This window comes from Lathamus discolor, chromosome 1, assembly GCF_037157495.1.
Source record: "Lathamus discolor isolate bLatDis1 chromosome 1, bLatDis1.hap1, whole genome shotgun sequence".
Lineage (NCBI taxonomy): Eukaryota > Metazoa > Chordata > Aves > Psittaciformes > Psittacidae > Lathamus > Lathamus discolor.
Window position 1 is genome coordinate 141,289,479 of NC_088884.1, and position 19,723 is coordinate 141,309,201.

At 39.0% G+C, this 19,723-nt stretch overlaps 2 protein-coding genes across 6 annotated transcripts in view; one reads left to right on the forward strand and one right to left on the reverse strand.

Moving 5' to 3' along the window:
* The window catches only part of TMEM156 (transmembrane protein 156), a 39,518-nt gene extending 27,311 nt beyond the window's left edge, over positions 1-12,207 (forward strand). The window contains exon 6 of one of the 2 annotated variants that reach the window (XM_065699059.1): positions 8,757-12,207. In XM_065699059.1, coding sequence (XP_065555131.1) covers positions 8,757-8,782 — 26 coding nt within the window. In that variant the 3' untranslated portion in view covers positions 8,783-12,207. Of the gene's footprint in view, positions 1-3,306; positions 4,662-8,756 lie in introns of those variants that run through there. The other variant, XM_065699043.1, reaches the window with a different exon arrangement.
* The window catches only part of FAM114A1 (family with sequence similarity 114 member A1), a 32,729-nt gene continuing 21,881 nt past the window's right edge, over positions 8,876-19,723 (reverse strand). For 3 of the 4 annotated variants that reach the window (XM_065699020.1, XM_065699003.1, XM_065699029.1), the window contains 6 exons: positions 19,344-19,429; positions 17,693-17,860; positions 16,282-16,421; positions 14,984-15,056; positions 11,978-12,031; positions 8,876-10,435 (listed from right to left, as the gene is read on the reverse strand). In XM_065699020.1, coding sequence (XP_065555092.1) covers positions 10,334-10,435; positions 11,978-12,031; positions 14,984-15,056; positions 16,282-16,421; positions 17,693-17,860; positions 19,344-19,429 — 623 coding nt within the window. In that variant the 3' untranslated portion in view covers positions 8,876-10,333. The remainder of the gene's footprint in view (positions 10,436-11,977; positions 12,032-14,983; positions 15,057-16,281; positions 16,422-17,692; positions 17,861-19,343; positions 19,430-19,723) is intronic. The other variant, XM_065699011.1, reaches the window with a different exon arrangement.

Here is a 19,723-nt window from a genome sequence, read left to right on the forward strand (position 1 = left end):
CAAAATCTTAGTGTCCTGCCTCCCATTAATTCTCTTAATAAAATTGGTGGATGTGTCAAAGGCTGCATAAAAGCTAATGAAAGTTCCACATCAGCAACTGACAACGATTTTTAGCACACCGCCTTTCGCCATCATCTCTCTTTGTGACGAGCATTGAGATCCTTGAACACGTAAGGTGCTTCACATCTCTGCATCTCTTCCTGAATGACAGTGTAGTGGCATAGTTGGATAAGGCAAGTTAATCTCCCATTGAATACAGAATTTAATGCACAATCTTACCTTCAGGTGAAATGGATCACAAAATTGGAACATGAGGTATACGACAGGTAGCTGACAGGGATGACGCACAGGGGAAGCATGTGTATGGCTAAAAAGGTGAAAACCTCTTTCACAGAAATTGTCAAATAAAAGAAGTTGAAGGGTCCCTTTCCTCTCTTACAACCTAAAAGCCCATGGGCACAAAATATCTCATGTGGGGCGACTGACACAAGACATCAGTAAGTGTATGAGGGGCTGATTCATATCCAGCTACATTCACATCTGGAATTCACATCACTGCTGTCATTCTCTGAGGATACCCTCCCCTAGAATTTAGAAATTTAACTGTGCAGATGCCAGTCTAATACCAGCAAAACTGATGATCAGAGGCTGGAGCACCTCTCCTGTGAAGACAGGCTGAGAGAGTTGGGCTTGTTCAGCCTGGAGAAGAGAAGGCTCGGGGGAGGCCTTAGTGCAGCTTCCAGTATCTGAAGGGAGACTCCAAGAAATCTGGAGAGGGACTTTTTACAAGGACATGTAGTGATAGGACAAGGAAGAGTGGTTTTAAACTAGAGAAGGGTAAATTCAGATTAGGCATTAGGAAGAAGTTCTTCCCTGTGAGGGTGGTGAGACACTGGCACCGGCTGCCCAAGGAAGTTGTGGTTGCCCCATCCCTGGCAGTACTTGAGGTCAGATTGGATGGGGCTTTGAGCAACCTGGTCTAGGGGAAGGTATCCCTCTGTGTGGCAGGGGGTTGGAACCAGATGATCCTTAAGGTCCCTTCCAACCCAAACTGTTCTATGACTCTATGAAAATTCAGTGCAGGTCCACGTGAGATATTGTCTGGGCTTTGACTCAGGCCCTGTGGCATTCCTGCAGAGGTCTTTAAATGCCATCATTGCAGAACTGAGTAGCACAAACAGAAAAGGCAACTAGAAATATTCTCTGCCTGCCTTTCCTTGTGTGATTGTGGCTTTACAAAAATGTTTTTGTATTTAAAATAATCCCTCTCTCATCTGTCTTCAAGCAAGATGCCCACAGAAACAGCAGAAGAAACAAATTGTGCAAGGCAAACAGTGGAACTCACAGTTCAAAACATTCTAGCAGAGGTACATGCCAAGTGTACTCAGGAGCATGAGAAAGACTACAGTTAAGCTGTGTTTATAAATCATGCATGGATCTGTGAAGAACAGTAGGTGTTCTTTGAAATTGCTGGGACCCTTCCAATTATGCTTTTGACGCTTCTTCTGAAAAGCATCAGTTCAGTGCTCAGAAGTGATAGTACTGTGGTTAAAATCATCAGGAAATGGAGGGGGAGGGACGCAGCTGCAGGCAGAAGATCCTGCTAGTACTGGCATACTGGGTTTGCCAGTTGGCCATTACAATAAGACATCATTTTTTATGCTTTCATGAATTCCTGTAGATAACTATGAAAAAAGATTTATGTCCATATGCAGCTTTAAATTGTTTTCAGGACTGTATGCAGTCACTCAATTACATGTTTATTTTTTAACGCTATGAAAGTTACTTCCTCCTCTGTTTCTGCTTCCATTAGATTCAAGTCTTAATCAGGCACTAAAATGAAAACTCCTCTCAGTACTCAAGAGCTCACAGAATCAGACTGCCGAGCGCATTCCAGGGCAGTTGGCACAGCTGTTGGGCTCTGCAGGAAACGCACGCCAGGTTGTGTTTCTCTCCAGAACAGACACTGGGAGGTTTTTGAAGGGAAGCACTCTGGCTTGCTCGCAGAACTGGGCTGTAATGGGCACTGTGCAGGCTGTTTAAACCCACTGTTCCATCAGCCAGCATCAATTTTTGATGCATTGTATCCTGCCTACGCTTGTCATTTTCTAGCTCACTTCAGCAGCTGCTGCCCCCAGTATGATTTTACAGCCAAGGAACCCTTCTTATCCCAGTTCTTATGATGTAAAGGAAAAGGGAGACAGATGTTATTGGGCTTGCAGCTACACGAACTATCAGAATGGGTGACAAACTACATTTGCTTTTTCACTTGGTGTGAGAGTAAGAAGTAACGAAATCCTGTACTTCCCCCCACACCACCTGGCATTGCATAATTCCTTAAAAACCAAGACGAGCTTGACTGGGATCTGGACATTTTCATGTGTCGAGGTTCCTCATCACATGCTACTGTGAGAGCTGTGGTCTAAATTTCCCAAGTCTCAATGATGATTACTAAGGAGTATTTTTCCCTTAGGGATGTGGAGAAAGCTGCTCTTATTTCCTTACCTCCAAATTTGTCCCACGGTATACAATATGGGAAATGGAGCTGGGCACAGGTTTGCAAGTTCTTTTGTCCAGCTGTTGATTTGCATGGGTCTATTTTTATTTTCCCTCATTAGGACAGCTTAGCTTATTTTGGATCAGACATCTTGTTAATACCCCAGATTCACTTCTGAACACTCAGCTGCAGAAACAGCAGCTCATGAAGAGATGCCCCGGAGCTGACATAGAGCAAGAGACTTGGGAGTGGAGGCAGATCTCACACAAAACTTCCCCCCTCATCTAGCTGCCTGGAAGGAGGAAAAGAGTGAAGCCTGCTAGTTATTTGAAGGCACAAGACCAGTCACCACCTACCTTTAAAAGACAGTTCCAGACTGAGGTGTGTGTAGTTGGGGATGTGCTGCAGAAAGCCAGCCTGAGACACTTGAGGGACAGACATCCTTCTGGAGCACTCCAACCAGGTGGATGGGATGTGTGCTCTCTAGGGCAGCTTTTGGCTCTGCCACTCCGACATTGCCACGCTTACCTGGAAGTGAGTACAATCCAGTGCTTCCCACTCCGATTCCACTATTATGCTCTCTAGGGGTAGGTACCTAACCCACTGTTCTGCTGGCAGGTATCATTCCCTGATCTTCTGTTCCAATCTGATGTGTACCATCTATTCTGTCTGCCTCTTAGTTACAATGTTGTTTTGTTTATTAAGAAAAAGGGGAATTCGTTGCTGTGAAAGTCAAAAGAATAACGTTTAGGATAAATTAGGAAAGACCTGATTAACATCCGCTTTTTTTCTGATAATATTTTCTTTAGCTTCAGATATCATCATGTGAAGTATCATTACTGTGTGATGAAAGAAGACACATCATACACGCACCACAGAGAAAAGCATCTCTATTTCCAGTTTGGGGAGCCGCTACCTGCCTTTTCATGAGAATGCCAACTGTGCATTTTACTTGAGAAGCTCCATTTTGTCCATCACCAAAACTATTTGGTATTAAAAAAATATGAGGGACAAACATGTTTTGCTGTAGAAACAACTTCAGTAGGAGAGTATGGATTTTACATCTATTTTCAGTTCATTCGGGATTTATACTTAATCCTACTGCTGTGATAGAAACCTTGCCATTATTTCATTTTCTATCAGAGAATATTTTATATTCTCCATAGGATAAGAAAATCTGTTTAAAGACAGAAATTATCCTCTACTTTCATGAAACAAGCACAGTTTTCAGCATAATTAATACTCTAGATGATTAACATGCTTAAAAGATACAATTTCTGGCTGTTGAGGAAGGTGGCTAAAAGATCACAGGAGGGTATTGAGCACTACGTTTTAATTTCTCCTGTAAACCAGGAGACCTTTGGAAATTCTGCAACATTTTAGATCATAAAGAAATAAATGCATAAAAACAATAATGTGGCTTCAAACCACAAAACTGTTATTATTGTTTTTAATAACACATTAAGACACAAATAGGTTTTGTACTTTTTCATAGATTTCATTTCTATCTTTTGTACTGGCTGAGGTCATTAGTATTCAGACTCATTATTTCCTGGAACTTTTCCTTCCTTTCCATTTATTCCTGCTCCTCTGAGTGCGACAGATCTTTTGGGATGTGCGGGGTCCAGACTCATTTGGTGCTCACACACACACACGCGTTATTTGTGGGTACAATTTGTGCGTACATCAATTACAAGGCAGAGACAGAAATTGCAGAGCCAGGATTTGAGACTCCCCTGAGCTAAATCCATCAGGATGAACAGATTGTAAACTGCCCATTGCAAATACGATATGCAGCAATTTAGCACCATGTTAATACTTCATAACCTCCATCCCTTACATTTATATAGCTTTTTCCCTCCTGAAGCTTTCTGAAATTGCTTCTCCCGTCAATGTACCACACCAAACCGCTCTGATTTAATAGCAGTAGTTGTGAACATTAGCTTTCTGAGTGATTTGATGCCATATGGAATTTTTTCTATTTGGTTGGATAAGTCTGAAGCATCCATTTCTATTGTTTGTTACCATCTCATAAAAAAATCAGAGAAAAATACTGACTTCTTTGATTTGGGGGCTTTTGAGGCTTTATTGCTTATATGTGGTGATAACTTCAACCTTTTCAGAAATGGATTTTTTAATACAGTCTATAAAATAAACCTCACAATTTGTTTCTGGTTTGGGTTTTTTTCTTTCCTTCCTTTCTAACTATGAAACAGGAGTTTACAGATGAAGAGACGTATCTACCTCAGTACACTGCAGAACTGCTAAGGCTACTTTAGTCACTGTTTGAATATGTCAAAGCATGGCACTATCTATCAGTCTTCCCCTTTGGTAACCCAGAGACCTTGTTGATAGAGACAGCCCTGCTCTCGTGACCCCAATTTATTTCCCTTTCTCCTATAATTTAACTCTATTATTCTTGGTGACTACAACCTCTCTCTATCCTTTTCCTTGGGTAGCTAAATTGTGACTTAACTAGCGTATCACCCTCAGTTACCCTCCGGTTCTACAAGTGTTTGGTTTCACTACCCTGGCAGGTTCCATCTTCCAAGTTACCTTTAAAAACACCAAGAACAAGTAAACCCAAAATGCTCCTACAAGCTTTTAATCTGTTGAATAGAAAGCACTGTGTCTTGCAAGTATAACCCAAACTACAGGAAGCAGTGGGAGAATGGGGATACATTGGCAAGAATGGTGAGAAAAAAAAGTAATCCTAAGGTAATTCAGGTTGAAGTGGACCTTGGGCAGTCTCTAGTCCAACCTCCTTACACTGGAGAAGGAATGAGGGGGCTAAAAAAGCAACCAGTGTAGTGTCTTCCCATTTTCTCCTGAGATCCGGTTGGTTTCTCTCTTCCCATGTCATCTTAGCCCCTTGTCTTCATCTCTGGCCTGTTCAAAACTGAAGATGTGAGAGAAAGGACATCCTGGTGCAGCCTCTCAAGCACAAGATGATAGGCAGGAGGGAAGAACCTCAGGAGCCAGCAGTGCGGGAGAGAAATAGCACACATTTGTGTGAGCAACATCCTCATGTCTTCCTCTTTACAGCAGCAGCAAATCCAGCTCACTAAGAATCATGAGTAGTCCTCACTGCAGTGTTTTTGCACGTTATCATGTTACATAAGAAATTTTCTTTCACTGCTTGGGTAAAATGTTCTAAAGGCAGAATGCACAGCTCCTCCTCAAAAAGACTGCAAAGAGAAAGAGACTGATGGGAGTTCTCAGCAGATGTGTGCCCAGGGACTGCTGGGGTGCAGGCAGCAGAAGAATGGACACTCCTGGTCCACAGTGATGCAATTAGCCATCACCTTTCCTTCGAGCTCTTTCTCCCTGAATGTTCTGAGCTTTGACTTATTTCCTTCAAGTTCATGCAGATTTTCATTTTACTGCAGAAGTGCCCTGACACTAATCAGGTGCCACCTCTGGTTTATCCTGAACAATGCTGAAAAATTCTGTGAGAGAGCCTTTTCTCTAATCCAACCTTGAAAATTGCTTCTATTTCCAGGAAGCACATCCTTTTTTTTTTTTTTCTTCTTTTCCTTCGAAAAGCATTTTCCTTCCCCCATCTTTTGAACAGCTCCATTTTGACATTTTATTTTCATTTTTTTAAATTCTATAACTACACACCATTGTCAATACTGAATACTGAAGTAGGAGTCAGAGCATGGAAAATATACAGGTCACACACTAAAAACAGCTTCAGCAACACAGGTTGACCAGAGACAGAAAAAGAGTGCTGAACATCCAGGGGGTTTTCCAGTCAGGCTGTAAGAATTCCAAAGTAGGTCAGACAGGCTGATGTCTGACACGCTAAGCCTTGCTATGAGAGGTTTTATAAAGATCTTAGGAAAGTCCTTTTCTACTGTCTACATTCTTTGAGACTAACAGTAAGGACAGGGCTGTCATTTGAAATAGAACTGCTATGTCTCAAAGATAATCCTGTACACTGGGTGACTGCCTGCGCAATAAAAATACTTCTGGGAATCAGAAAAATGGTGGAAATCTGTATTTATCACTCCAAACACTGTGGCATTTCAGCGTCATTAAAGTATTTATGAAGCCTGACTAGTGGGTGACTCTGGAAACATCATTAAAAAGCATCTCAGCTTGTAATGATTGCGATGTTGTACTATAAGATTGAGGCACATTTTAGAGGAAGATATTAACGGCTTCAGTGGATGATCTAAACAGCATGAAAAAAGTGGAAGAGACAGCTCCTTTGTTTAGCTGTCACAAGCAATGGATGCTGGGGTGGAGGAGCAAATCATGGGGAAGAGATGTTTACACATGAATAGACCATACCTAAAGAGCAGCAAACAACTTACAGCTTGCTTTGGTTTGTCTGCCTAAAATAAAATAAAATAGCAAATACCTCTAATATACAAACAGAGCAAATTACTTGTCTAACAGTTTACTTCTAGGTCATCTTTCAGTGAGGACTATAACAGTGGATCATCTGCAAGGCTGCAGGTCTGCAGACACTGGTTTAAGTTTCATCTTGATAAATTTCTCAGCTTAGCGAGTGCAAAAGCCTGCTTCCTTTGTCTCTGCATCAAAAGGTGTGCTCAAAAGTGAACGGAATGCCACAAACCCCAGAGCTGCTCAAAAGAACAGGTGATCTTCAGAGTCTAGGTTATTTCTTAAATAACTATCTAAAATCTTGTACTTTGACAAGTGCCAAGGCACACTCAGCATACTGACCTGGGAAAAGGTGGTGATGAAAGAAAGAACACTGTCCCTTAAAAGCTTAAGGCAACATCTGGTTTTGCCAGACTCTCAGCAAAATCACTCATCATTCCAAAGGTAAATCACAAAGTGAAAGGCTTCACTGAGTGCATCCTTCCACCACATTATTCTTCAAAACATTCTTTTTTTGGTATACTGTCTCAGTTCAGTCTCTAAAATCATTTATTTGACCGATGGAAAAATACAAATCTGTGTAAACAAAAAATTCTGGTTACATCCACACAGTACCTTTCTACTGAAATGTTATTTACCTAAAACTGATGTAAAGATACAACATTCAGTTTTCCTAAGGCAAGACGACTGCGTCTGAGATCAGATGGAGTAACCCTATGCTCATATTCTGCCCTATTTTCCTTTGTACATTGTATGGATGTAAATACTTTAAGTTTCCATGTTATTTTTTATGGCTTCTTTTACTTCAGGGTAAGGTACTTTATTCAATACATACCTAATTTAAGCAAGACAGTGAAACCTCTACTAAGCAGTATCTCAGACAAGCGATCTTTGTCTTATGAATGCCCCTCAACCACTGCAAACATTATCCCCTGAGGCTTCTAATACTATATTATTCAGGCTCTGCTGAAAGGCACCACCACTAGTCAACACATTTTTCTGACAGGCTTAATACTATATATTCTGCGCTCCAGTTCAGAGAACAAAAAAAAGATCCATATAAAAAGTAAGTAAATCAATTTATGTCAGAAAACACTAACTCAGATTAGGACTGATACAGAATAGCTACTGCCGTGTTCTGTGACTCATTTGGCAGTAATATGATCTTTGCAGATACCTAATGTAGAGCAGTACTCCAAAGTGAACAGAAAGGATTCTTGATGAAAAATCACGATCAAATTAAAGTAAAAATAAATCCAGGTCGTAATGATTGATAGGTGAAAACTGTCTTTGAAAAAATAAACAAGCTTTAGCCAGGTATTATATTCTGCTTGCCAGTACAGAACAACAGAAACACACACCATATACAATAACCTCACGAACAGCACTGAGGAGCTGTTCTCCTGGGTCGCAGTGTGTACAGAATGACCTCTGGCCAAGCAAGCACAGGTGTGTGTGCCTGCCAGCTGCCAGGCAGGACGACTAGAGAACAGTCTGCTTATTCCCCTCAAAGTGTAGAAGTCAGAGGTGAAATGTTTTGTATCAACTAAACATTATTTTGTAATACATTTTTGAAGTGACGCTTTCAGAAATAAAGTGATGCCAGATAGAAGTGTGGTGGGTATGATGTTTGGTGGGAGCTGAATCCTGCCTCTGGGCTAGTGAGTCTGCTGACTGGTTGCATCGTCCTGTGACCCACATGTTAAGGTAACGTTAGCTGTTCAATATGGCATAAATACCAATGAATGTCAAGCTTTGTTTGCCTTTGCAGCTGCCAAGGGGCTTTTTCTTATTTTTGTTCACATTGCTGTAAGGTGGTTTTTTCACATTTTGGGCAAGTGGATTTGAAGTCTGCACCCCCTCTACTTACCCAGAAAGATATCTCAAATCTGTTCAATTACAGGGTGGCAGAAAATAGACTGTATGTAACAAACCTTACTTCGGGGATACTGAAAAGTCCATCTCTAAGTAACAAAAGAAGGAAAAGCCACAATGTGTGTGACAGCAGAACAGGAACCACAATACTGTAAGACACACAGAGACCTTTCTGTCCTCTCTTATTTGGTGTCAAAAAAGTTATCATGTGCAAAGCAGAAGCATGGTTTCTCTCTCTTAAAAAACAGCATAGTATTTCCTTGCTCTCCATTTCATTATTTTTATGATTTATGAACTTACTTCTATTGTAAAAAATATTCAGATGTTGACTACAATTAAATAGCATTTAAATACAACCCATGAGTGTATCAAGTGGAAAAAAATACAAAATAGCTGAAAGAATCATAATAAACAATGACAGTCCAGGAGAAGATGCTACATAAAATACTGGGATGTTCTTCCTGTCTACGAGGTAAACTAACCTGAACAAATTCTGAGGTTCCTAGCTCAGGATTCTAAGGTAAGGATATAGACAAATTATCACGGTTACTGATGTTATCATGAAACATCATTCTTGCTGCTCATTTATGCTCTGTGTAACTACTGCCCCAGAGAAAAGCTGACTTATGACCTCCCCACCCAAACCAATTCTCTCTTAACTTGTTTTCACAACTTCTCTTCTGTGCCCAAAACCTGTACAGCTGAATTGTTGGTATCAGTAACTCCATTTGATAAAAGGTTCACAATGTTTAAAACCTAAATTAAACCCCAAAGTGCTAACCTGGTGATGCATCTGAGAGGAGATTATTTTGGGGGTGTTTCAATTGCCAAACAAAAGGGAAATTTTCTATCCCTTGCATATTAAAAAGATTACTTCAGACTGCAATGTTGTTCAGCTGTTGGAATGAAGAAACAGACATAAACAAAAAATTATGGGTCAGCAAATATAGAGCTTAGCACTCTTAACTGGCTCAGAACATTTCTTTTCAGTATAATTCTTTATGCAGATCCTCCATAACTTTCATTTTAAAAAGTTCATACCTATTACTGTATAACTCTTTCAATACAAAGTGCTATGTAGGTGGTACATATTATTATGATGTTACTGTTTGCTACTGTAAGCAATATTTAATTAGCACAGCACTATGATAATTTGTTCATGTTGCCTCAAATTAGATAATGAAACCAACTTTTGAAATACACATTTTAACTGACAGGATGCAAACAACAGAAATGGTCTTTTGGGCTGAAATGTTTTAAACTTTACATTCCAATTCACTTCATACATGGAACACAACTGAAATGGTCAACTTTTAGAAACTGTGTTTATGTCAATGCTAATATCAATAAACATTTTAAATTCCTGCAAAGGATATACTCTAATGGAAAAGAAATTACTCCCTTTACTAACTACTTCTGAAGTCTAAAAGTCTGACGAGTTTCAAAATGTTGTTCAATATTGTATGTGCAAAACTGCATTTAGAGTCTTCAAAGGACTCGAAGCGGCCAGACATCTCTTGTACCATCTCTTCTACCTGCATATATTAAAAGACATCAGGTCTGCAGTTTCTGTTGAGCCCGATGGTGACAGCTGCTGGGAAACTGTCACTCTTGTGCTTTCAAACAACTTGTCTGGATATGGGAAATTTGCAGAACTGGAAGCAATAGTTGGAAAGCATCCTGAATGTAAGTAGTACTGTTGCAACCCTAATGGGGAGAGAAAACGTGGTTCATCAGTAGAGCTGTCATGTACTTCAGGAATCACATTTTAAATTACATTATTTTTTGTTTTACATTGGCATCATGCTACATTAGCATATGGATTCACACAAGATTTTAGACTCTGCAGATAACAAAAATGATAAACTACAACAAAATACAGCTAAAAAGGACAGCCTGAATCACTACATAAAAATCTGATTTTTCCCCTCAGTTTGAACTCTTGGACAGTTTTGTTTGTAATGTGAGTAGACTAAAATGTCAGTGTTCAGAAGTAGATTTGATTTTTTAAATACAAACCAGTTAGTCTCTCCATCAACAGAACTAAGTTTGAATTTGCCGTAGGTGGAAGAAGAAATACTAAAATGAAGTTTGAATTATTGTACTGGTTTTAACACACAGTGCTATTTTTGGCATTATAGCAGTTAAGCGGTTTGTAATTTCCCATGACCCTAGGCTGTACTAATATGTATTTGTATACAAATATAAGATGTAAGAAGTACAAAACATCATATCCCACATTCTGGACACTCCCAGATTTTGCAGTTCCTGAGGCTGCAACAGCAAATTTAGCCTGTAACAAGAAGAACCACATAGTGATCTTTGCTACAGCTCTATTCGACTTTCCATGTGTTTTCTTAAAGGTACTGTTAATTCAATGTAAAATCGCTTATTGTAAAATAATCTTTTCCTCATTGTTAAGGGAACACAGCTATTAGATACAGAATGACAATCTGTAGTCACTACTTCATGTTTATGTTTGAAGAGAAGTGTGATCCAATTAGCAGAGTTAAAAGAATTTGTGCTGCAGATAATATACGTTTTAGTACTTCATAAGCATATTACTCTCTCTTGACCTCTCTTCTCAGTAAAACTGAGGCACATTTTACTCACTGTGCTTTTCTGATGTGTCTAATAGAAGAGGTCACTCATAGATCATGGCATCTAATAAACTAAATTACTCATGAACACTGTGGTGGTGTCTGACACATCCCTGTGCTGACCAAAGCCTGCTCTGCTGCTAGATTGTGACTCTCTAGAAATCTAAATACCCGTGGATGGGAAGCACTGGAGCACACCTGCAATACAAATTTAAACAAAAGAATAGCCTGAAACTGTCTGTGAATCAGAAATACTTTGCAATGCTTGAAGCAGGTAATAGTAAGAACACACTTATTCCAGGCAACTTGTGAATAGGTTAGAAAAGGGCTAAAAAGCACAACACAAAGTGTCTGCTGAGCTCTGACAGCAGCAGAATTTCAGAGCTGGCCAGTCTCACTTTAGTCATACAGTTCTTTAGAATCCTCACTAAAATCATGTTCCTAAATGAAATATCTCCAATATTACTCATATAGGATTTGTGGGAGAGGCTAAACACAAAATCAAGAGATGTATGACCTAGCACTGAACAGCCAGAATTATACTGTCGTTACTGTTTATATAGTTCTTTCTTCAGATACAAATGTGACTCTTTCATTTCAAAATCATTTTACTAGAACATTTCCCAACATGAAATGAGTGAAAACTTACCTCTAATAGCACACTATTGGTGATGGGGTTAAGAACTTCTGCCTTCATGCTGCTCTGTAAACCGAAAAATAAAATGAAATGACAGGACATGAAATACATTTAACAGAAATATACTGATATCTGAGAAGTGGTTTTATGAATTCTATAAAGGTCTTGCTTCACCTTGATTCTTATTCATGCTGTTTATCATAGTATTCCTGATAACCACACCTACATTTCATACACAGTTCAGTAGACCCTGCATATTTCTATCACTGAGTACAATGAACTAAAACAGGCTGAGGGGTTTACTTTTTTATTAATTCATGGAGTTTGAAATTGCCTGGTTTCCTATGGATGTGAGATTTATGTGACATTATCTGTTCATGTGTCTGTCAGTGCCCTTTTCAACTCTCCCAAAATTTTTTAATTTTCAAGGAAACAAGAAGGAAAAATACAGGTCAGGAAGAAAATGAAGTTTTTAGGAATTTCACAAGTATCTGTGGTTAGGAGGAAATGAAAGGCCCAGAGCAGCTCCCTTACAGGAGGAAAACCAGGTGGAACTCAGTGTATGTTGAGCTGGACAATGCCGGCTGGCCAAAACATTTTCTCAACCAGTAGATAGGAATAACAATGGGTACACAGAATCACAGAATGTCTGGGGCTGGAAGGGACCTCTGGAGATGATCTAGTCCAACCCCCTGCGAAAGCAGATTACACAGGATCTCGTTCAGGAGGGATCTGAATATCTACAGAGAAGACTACAACCTCTCTGGACAGCCTGTTCCAGTGCTATGTCACCCTCAGCATAAAGAAGGTTTTCCTTATATTCAGATGGAACTTCCTGTGTTTCAGGTTGTGCTTGTTGCCCCTTATCCTGTCGCTGGGAACCATAGAATAGAGTCTGGCCCCATCCTATTGACACCTGCCTGTAAGGTATGCACAATGCATGTAGAATGAGCAGTAACACTATTAGAGGCTAGGAAACCAGGATTCATCAACTTCTCAGCTTTTTTAAATGGCAAAAGTTTGTTCCTTTCTTTATTTCCACTTTTTATGAGAAAGACGGTAACCTCCAGCTCCAGCAAGATCTGCTTTCTTTCGATACCACACAGTGGGCTTTATTAGAGCAAAGGAAACACAATACTAATTAATTTAACCAAAGGATTTCCTTACAACCTTGTAGGTTTCATATTACAGATTTAAAAAAACATGAAACACCTTAGTTTTAGCTTGGAGAAAGATTGCAGAATCAAAGGGAAGACGGTTAAGAGAAAAGAAGAGCAATTCTACTGTCAGTTATTAGAAAATCCATTATGAAGTGCACTGTTTAGTTGATTGTCAATAAACTGAAACAGATAGAGAGCAGCATCAGTTAAATACTACTGATTGCATGAATCAGTAAGTTGAAATTTGAAAGAAATCTTGTGTAGCAAGCAATCAAAGCTGTTATTTCTTACTTCTGCATTACTACTCACTCAGCAGTATTGCCAACATTATAGATCATGCGTACAACCACCACTACAGCTACTGCCTCTATTACACAGCCATAAGGATGGTATTATGTCTGAAAAAAACAGTACTTCCCATTCTAAGCCATTTCTCAGTTTCCCACGAGTCACTGCACTTTGCAGGATACTGGAATGTGTTTGCAAACCTGGGTGCTGTTGGCAGCCTAAGGAGGAAACTGAAACCCTGGGACGTGCAGGAAGATGTGGTTTTTCTACAGTCCTACAGTGTGACAGGTGCTCTTTGCTTTCCTACTGATCCTTATGAGCAGAAGGCCCACATCTTCCTCCAAAAGCTTACAGGGATGGGACAGCACATGAAGATCATCAGACTGCCCTTCTAAAAGTATCTTCTAGAGAGTATTTTAGCAGTGGAAAACGTCTGTGTGCTCAATCTTTTTTGTGTCCACACAAATGTCCACAAAAACAATCTGGTCCTAAAACTGAAAATTCAGTACAGAGTTGACAAGAACAAACCCCAAAGCAGTGCTAGCAAAAGCTTTAGGTTCCAATTTTCTGAGCTAGACCAGCTTAATATTTCATGAGCAATTTATTTCTATATGTCTGTGCATGTACTTATTGCAACTGTCACACAAAGATATGCTAAAATACAATCCTAAAGTGCAAAATAAGCAGTTTCTTCCAGAGTAATGGGAAGGAATATAAATTATTCAGAATGAAAGCAACCCAATAAATCATATTCTCCACAAATAACTCAGAAAAAATGCTCAGAGATGTGCTGGAAGAGTTTATGGGAGAACTAGGAAAATTTCCTTTGATGTACTTTCACATTTTCATGGAGCAATCAGAAGAGCCAGAGTTTGTTTTTCTCTGATATTTACAGAACAATTTCAGCAACAGCACAGTTTTTCCCTCTGGATCCTGCTAAAATACTCAGATATCTGTCACTCATCTTTGAAACGTCTTGAAAGGCAGGATACCATTTCTAGCAAAGCTGTTCACAGATAAATGGATGTTCCTAAGTGAAGTATCCTGACATATAAGCTGGAGTCATTTGGTTTTGGTTTTGGTTTTTTAAGATGGGCAATGAAAGAGATTTTCTAATCTCTTAAACCATTCGAAAACAAGTGGCCCTAGTACAGGGGAATTAGCAAAGGCTAATGAAGCCATCTTAAGGTGCTGGAATCTGTTAATGACTTTTACACAAATGTATTCAAAAGGGATAGGCTGAGTAGGAGAAGAAAATATCATCAAGCTGTGGGACTTCAAATGTGGGGCCCTTTCACTGCAAGAAGGTAAGAGTTTCTGAGTGGTTACAGGGGAAAATGAGAGAGTTTTTAGAAGGCAGGGGACACACTGCCGTCTATCGAGGCTTATAAACTCTCTGCAACTGGGAATTTGCTGTAAAAATGCTCTGTGTTCTTGATCTGAGGAAATACGTGCCCATTTTGCTGGTACCTCAGGTAAAGCCACCAGACCCAGGTAACAATTTCTGTTTCAAGAAGTGAACTATGCTAAATAAAGGCCATAGGCTACAAAAAAATTGCTTTTATCTTACCCCAGCTGCTGTTACAGAATCGGAAAACTTCTTGGATAAAGATGAAACTTCATTGCACATGGCATTTGTTAAGCTGGTTTAAAAAAAGAGAGACAAATATAAAAATACATCCTTGTCCAGTTAATGGATAAACCCCCTATGACTGTCCCAGGCACACACTTCATTTTAGAAGCCAAGAATGTTAGGGCAATTTTGCTTCTAGTAAGTTTTAAATATTTTGGAGTAGACTTTGTCATGATATAGCTTTTATATTCCTCCGCTGAAAAATCCATGGCTGACTACAGCAGCAAACTGATGTCATGTTGGCTCAAACGCTGGTCTTTTTTGATAGGGCAACGTTCCCATTTGTTAAAGTCCAAACTTCTAGTTTAACTATTGTTTTCATGATGATTGCAGCAATACAACTCCTAGAAATTCTACTGGAAATAAATCAAACTTTAATGAGAACAGTGAGAAGTTTCCTATCTAAGCAATAAAATATCTACTCTAAATGTACTAAAAAGGAAGTACCCTTGTGGTTAAAATATAAGCAAACAAGGAGATCTAGTTCTGTTCCTAGACGTTTCACTATTTTGTTAAACAGTCACAAAACACATCACCTAGAACCTCATCCTGCAAAGTGCACCATACCTTAGCTCTAATTTGGAAAAATACTTGCTCAAGTACATTGTTTTAGACTGAAGTGTTTCTTACGGCCTTTATTGTTACTAGCATTCCTGAGGATAAATGCTTAAATAATTTACTTACTTTAATAATTTAAGTAATTTGAGTTTAATAATTTAACTCAAGTGCTTACCACACCTTAATGTCAAAACCCACTGAAATCAGTAGAATTGATTACTACGGATAAACCGGCTTCTTCGATTTAATGTATGTTTTGTCATGGTTTACTGCAAAGTTGCTGACAAATGTGGTCTTTAGTAGAGCTGCAGACTGACTTTTCTGTTTTTGGCAGATAAACCATAGATAATGAAACTTTATTGGCAAATAAGATGACTGCATTGTACACTCTAAAAGCAAACTGTATGCATAGGAAATGCAACCCAAATTAGCATGTACTTTCACTTGCTGGAGCAGAAACAACTTTCAGACTGTGAACAAGACATGGTTTTGTAAACATACATATGTTGCCCATGTCAGAAAATGACAGGTAGCCTACATAGCTTGATTACATACGAAAATGTATCACCAGGACCCCTAAAGCCAGTGCTGTTGTTGATCCATGAACTTAGTGTGCCTCAGGTGCCAAAAACTGAACAGACCTTCGTGAGTTTTAAGCAAATGTTTGTATTACTCACTTTGTCAGTACTTTTGCTTGATCTTGAGCTGTTTTTTCCACTTCCTGCCCATGCAGAATTAATTCTGCTACTTTATGAAGCTGTTCAATACAACGAGCAGTTACCTCAGCCAGACTTTCAATGGACAGCATGTAGATTTCCTTAAATTAAAACCAGGAAACAATATAACCAATAATAACAACACTGGCAATTATATGTGTGTATATATATATATAGGAAAGAATCTGAAACATCAGAGCCCTCCCTGCCCCAACTGGAAATGCGGCCACAAACACAGTGAAGTAGTATCAGCTATAATGTCATTCCCACAAACAATACTGAAAAACTAAATATCCACACATTATAAAACACGGACCTTATCCTCGTCCTGAAAAACTAATAAGAACAAGTCAACCATTTATTTGTATGGAAACTAGGTCAGGCTCTCAGATTTTCTAATATAGCACTTTTAAACTTAGTCCTAACAAATACAAAGATCCCTTAAGTCTAGAATAAGTCATAATTAATTTCATCTGGAGTGAAAAGTACTAGTCATCCCTCATATCACTCTCCAGAGTAGAAATGGATAATATTCCCAGTAAGAAAGTGGCTTTTTTCCTTAATGATGAAAATTCTACCCAGCACTATGGCACTACACCTTTCACAAGATGATGCCAGCTGGAAATCTGCAATCACGTAAAAATCAGTAATATATACAGTGTAACTCTGCCTCCTTCTTTGGGTCTTTTTTGTAAGAAAACGTAAGAGATAATTTCTTTATTAGAATTAATTCAAAAAGATCTTGACAAAGATACCAACCACATTTAATATACCAACCATATTTAATAACTTGGTGTAAAATATTCAATCAAAATCAACCTTATCAACAAGAGGGGTTACCTAAACGGACACAATGCTTTTAGCCTTAGGAGTTATTTTTCCTAAAGAGAATGAACACTTGTGAGTTGGTTAAGGAATACTTCTGGTTTGTCTGCTTGTTATTTAAACTGCTCAAGAGTTTAAATAGTTGGAGAACTTCTTCCATGTACTGTCACTGGGAAAAAGAGATGCCAAAGAGTGCAATATGCTATCATCGTTACACCACAGAATCTTTCAGCTTGCTGTGCTGTATGTTGTGCATACACATGCATACACACAAAAGCACAGATATGAAAAAATTAAACCAATGCATTAAGCAGAGGACCTGCTACTTTGATACTTTCTTATAGGAACAGACTAACAGTAAAAATACTAATGTAAGTTAGTTTCCTATTGGGTTTACAGTGAGTAGTTATATGTTAGTATTTCTTAATACTTCCATGAGTTTAAAAAATAAGGACAACGCATAACACTGACACACAAAGATAAAAAAATAATCTTATCAAAGTATAACAATTTGCTTCATGAAACTTATCCTCTAAAAGCTAATTACCTCCACAGTTTTGTTTTTATTTATTTCTGGTTTATCACTGCCAGTTTTCTCTTCTTTTTCAGTGCTTTCTTCACCAGGTGCTCCCGGTTCTTCTTTTACCTTCTCCTCTATGTCTACTGGTGTGGAAACAGTGGCTTCTTCTAGCCACTCATGAGCTTTTTTCCTAGCCTGCCAAACAAAGAACCCAACCCCAAAGTTCAGTTCAAATATGGAATATCAAATTATGGTCCTGAACATTAATTTACAATATATTTAATGCTTCCTTTTTACATTTAGAAGTTTAAACATACCAAGCCTCTGTGTGGAATTCAGTTAAGTGTATATCTAAGAAATGTTTACAAATATGTAAAGGGTAGGTGTCAGGATGATGGAGCTAGGCTTTTCTCAGTGATATCCAGTGATAGGACAAGGGGCAATGGGTGTAAACTGGAACATAGGAAGTTCCACGTTAACATCAGGAAGAACTTCTTTACTGTAAGAGTGACAGAGCACTGGAACAGGCTGCCCAGGGGGGTTGTGGAGTCTCCTACACTGGAGATATTCAAGGCCCGCCTGGACAAGTTCTTGTGTGATGTACTGTAGGTTACCCTGCTCTTGCAGGGGGGTTGGACTAGATGATCTTTTTAGGTCCCTTCCAACCCTTGGGATTCTGTGATTCTGTGATTCTGTGAAAAGCATTTCTGACTGTTTAAAGATGGATCAGTCAGGGATAAGTCCTCTACAGGTATGATACTCCTAACCAGCACATAGAGCTGGCATGAAAAACAAAGTCACTAATATTTCAGCTTTAGGAGGCATCTTTCAAAGGAATTTACATAAGAATAATTTTCCAAAATAATGAAAATAAGAAGGTCGTACAAAAAAAGAAAAAAAAAATACTGGAGAGGTAAGAAGGATTTACTAAATTCTTAAAGGAAAAAGAAATAGGAAACTACTGTATCTTCAGCTGCCTTGCCAGGCATGAAAGTAGATCAAAGTGGGAAAAGCCTTGAAGTTCTACACCACTTCAGGCTACTGTTAAGGTTAGTAGGATATTTATGATGTCTCTTTTTTAACATGAAGTTAAATTAAAATATGTTATGCCTTAAGCCTAAGCTAGTTATCCAGAGTCTATATATGCAGCTAGAGATAAAGATTCATCTGAGCCTAAGATAAGCAGGTGAATCACCTTTAAAGGGGCCTGATAGTACGAATGTGACTAGATGTGACTAGCTTCTAGCTGTCTAACTTTTAGATGATTGAAGCTAGATGGGATAAAGTCAAGACTTTGCTTCCGGCTAATAAGGTCTGGAGAAGTCCCTCAGAAGAATAAACGCAATGAGCAAGAAAAATAATTCTGAACCTGACCTTTGATCCCAGTACGTAAGACCAAATCTGCTGCGCTCATGAACTCTGTTCTGCTGAGACATCCCTGGGTCAAGGCTTTCTAACAGGGCCCATTGTGCTAGCTAGTCACTCTGACTGTATTGTCTCACTAATCTCTCTTCTCCTCTGAAAGCTTTTCTGTATTCATCATTTTAGTCCCACCCTCCTGTACTTTTCTTTCTGAACTGTCTGCACTGAGCTAGGTACTGCTCTGTGTCAGATTTGAGAACAAATCCTTCTCTCTTTGCTGAAGAAAGAGAGGGCAGCTCGCTTAACAGGTGCTAACCTTATTGAGTTTGTCAGGAGTAGCAGCAATGTGCAATTCAAAGAGCAGTTCAGTGAGCATGCTGACAAACTCTTCTCCCATATCTGCTGCAAGAAAAAACAAGACAATTTCTGTTAGGGTATTATCACTATAATATTTTACATGATCAAATACATCGAGTCAAATAGTTTCCCCAGGCACTCTGGCACTTGAAAAACAGTGACTGTGGTGAAAGAAAGAGGAGTGTGGGTGTGTGCGTGCGTATGCTCAAACAAAGAAAAGAAAAAGAAAAAGAGATACCTCCAAAATATGATATGCTATCCTGGCTCTTCCACTACTCTTTCTACCCCATTCTAAATTCCACTAATTTTCACAAAAACAGGTAAGAGGAGAAGAAGCTG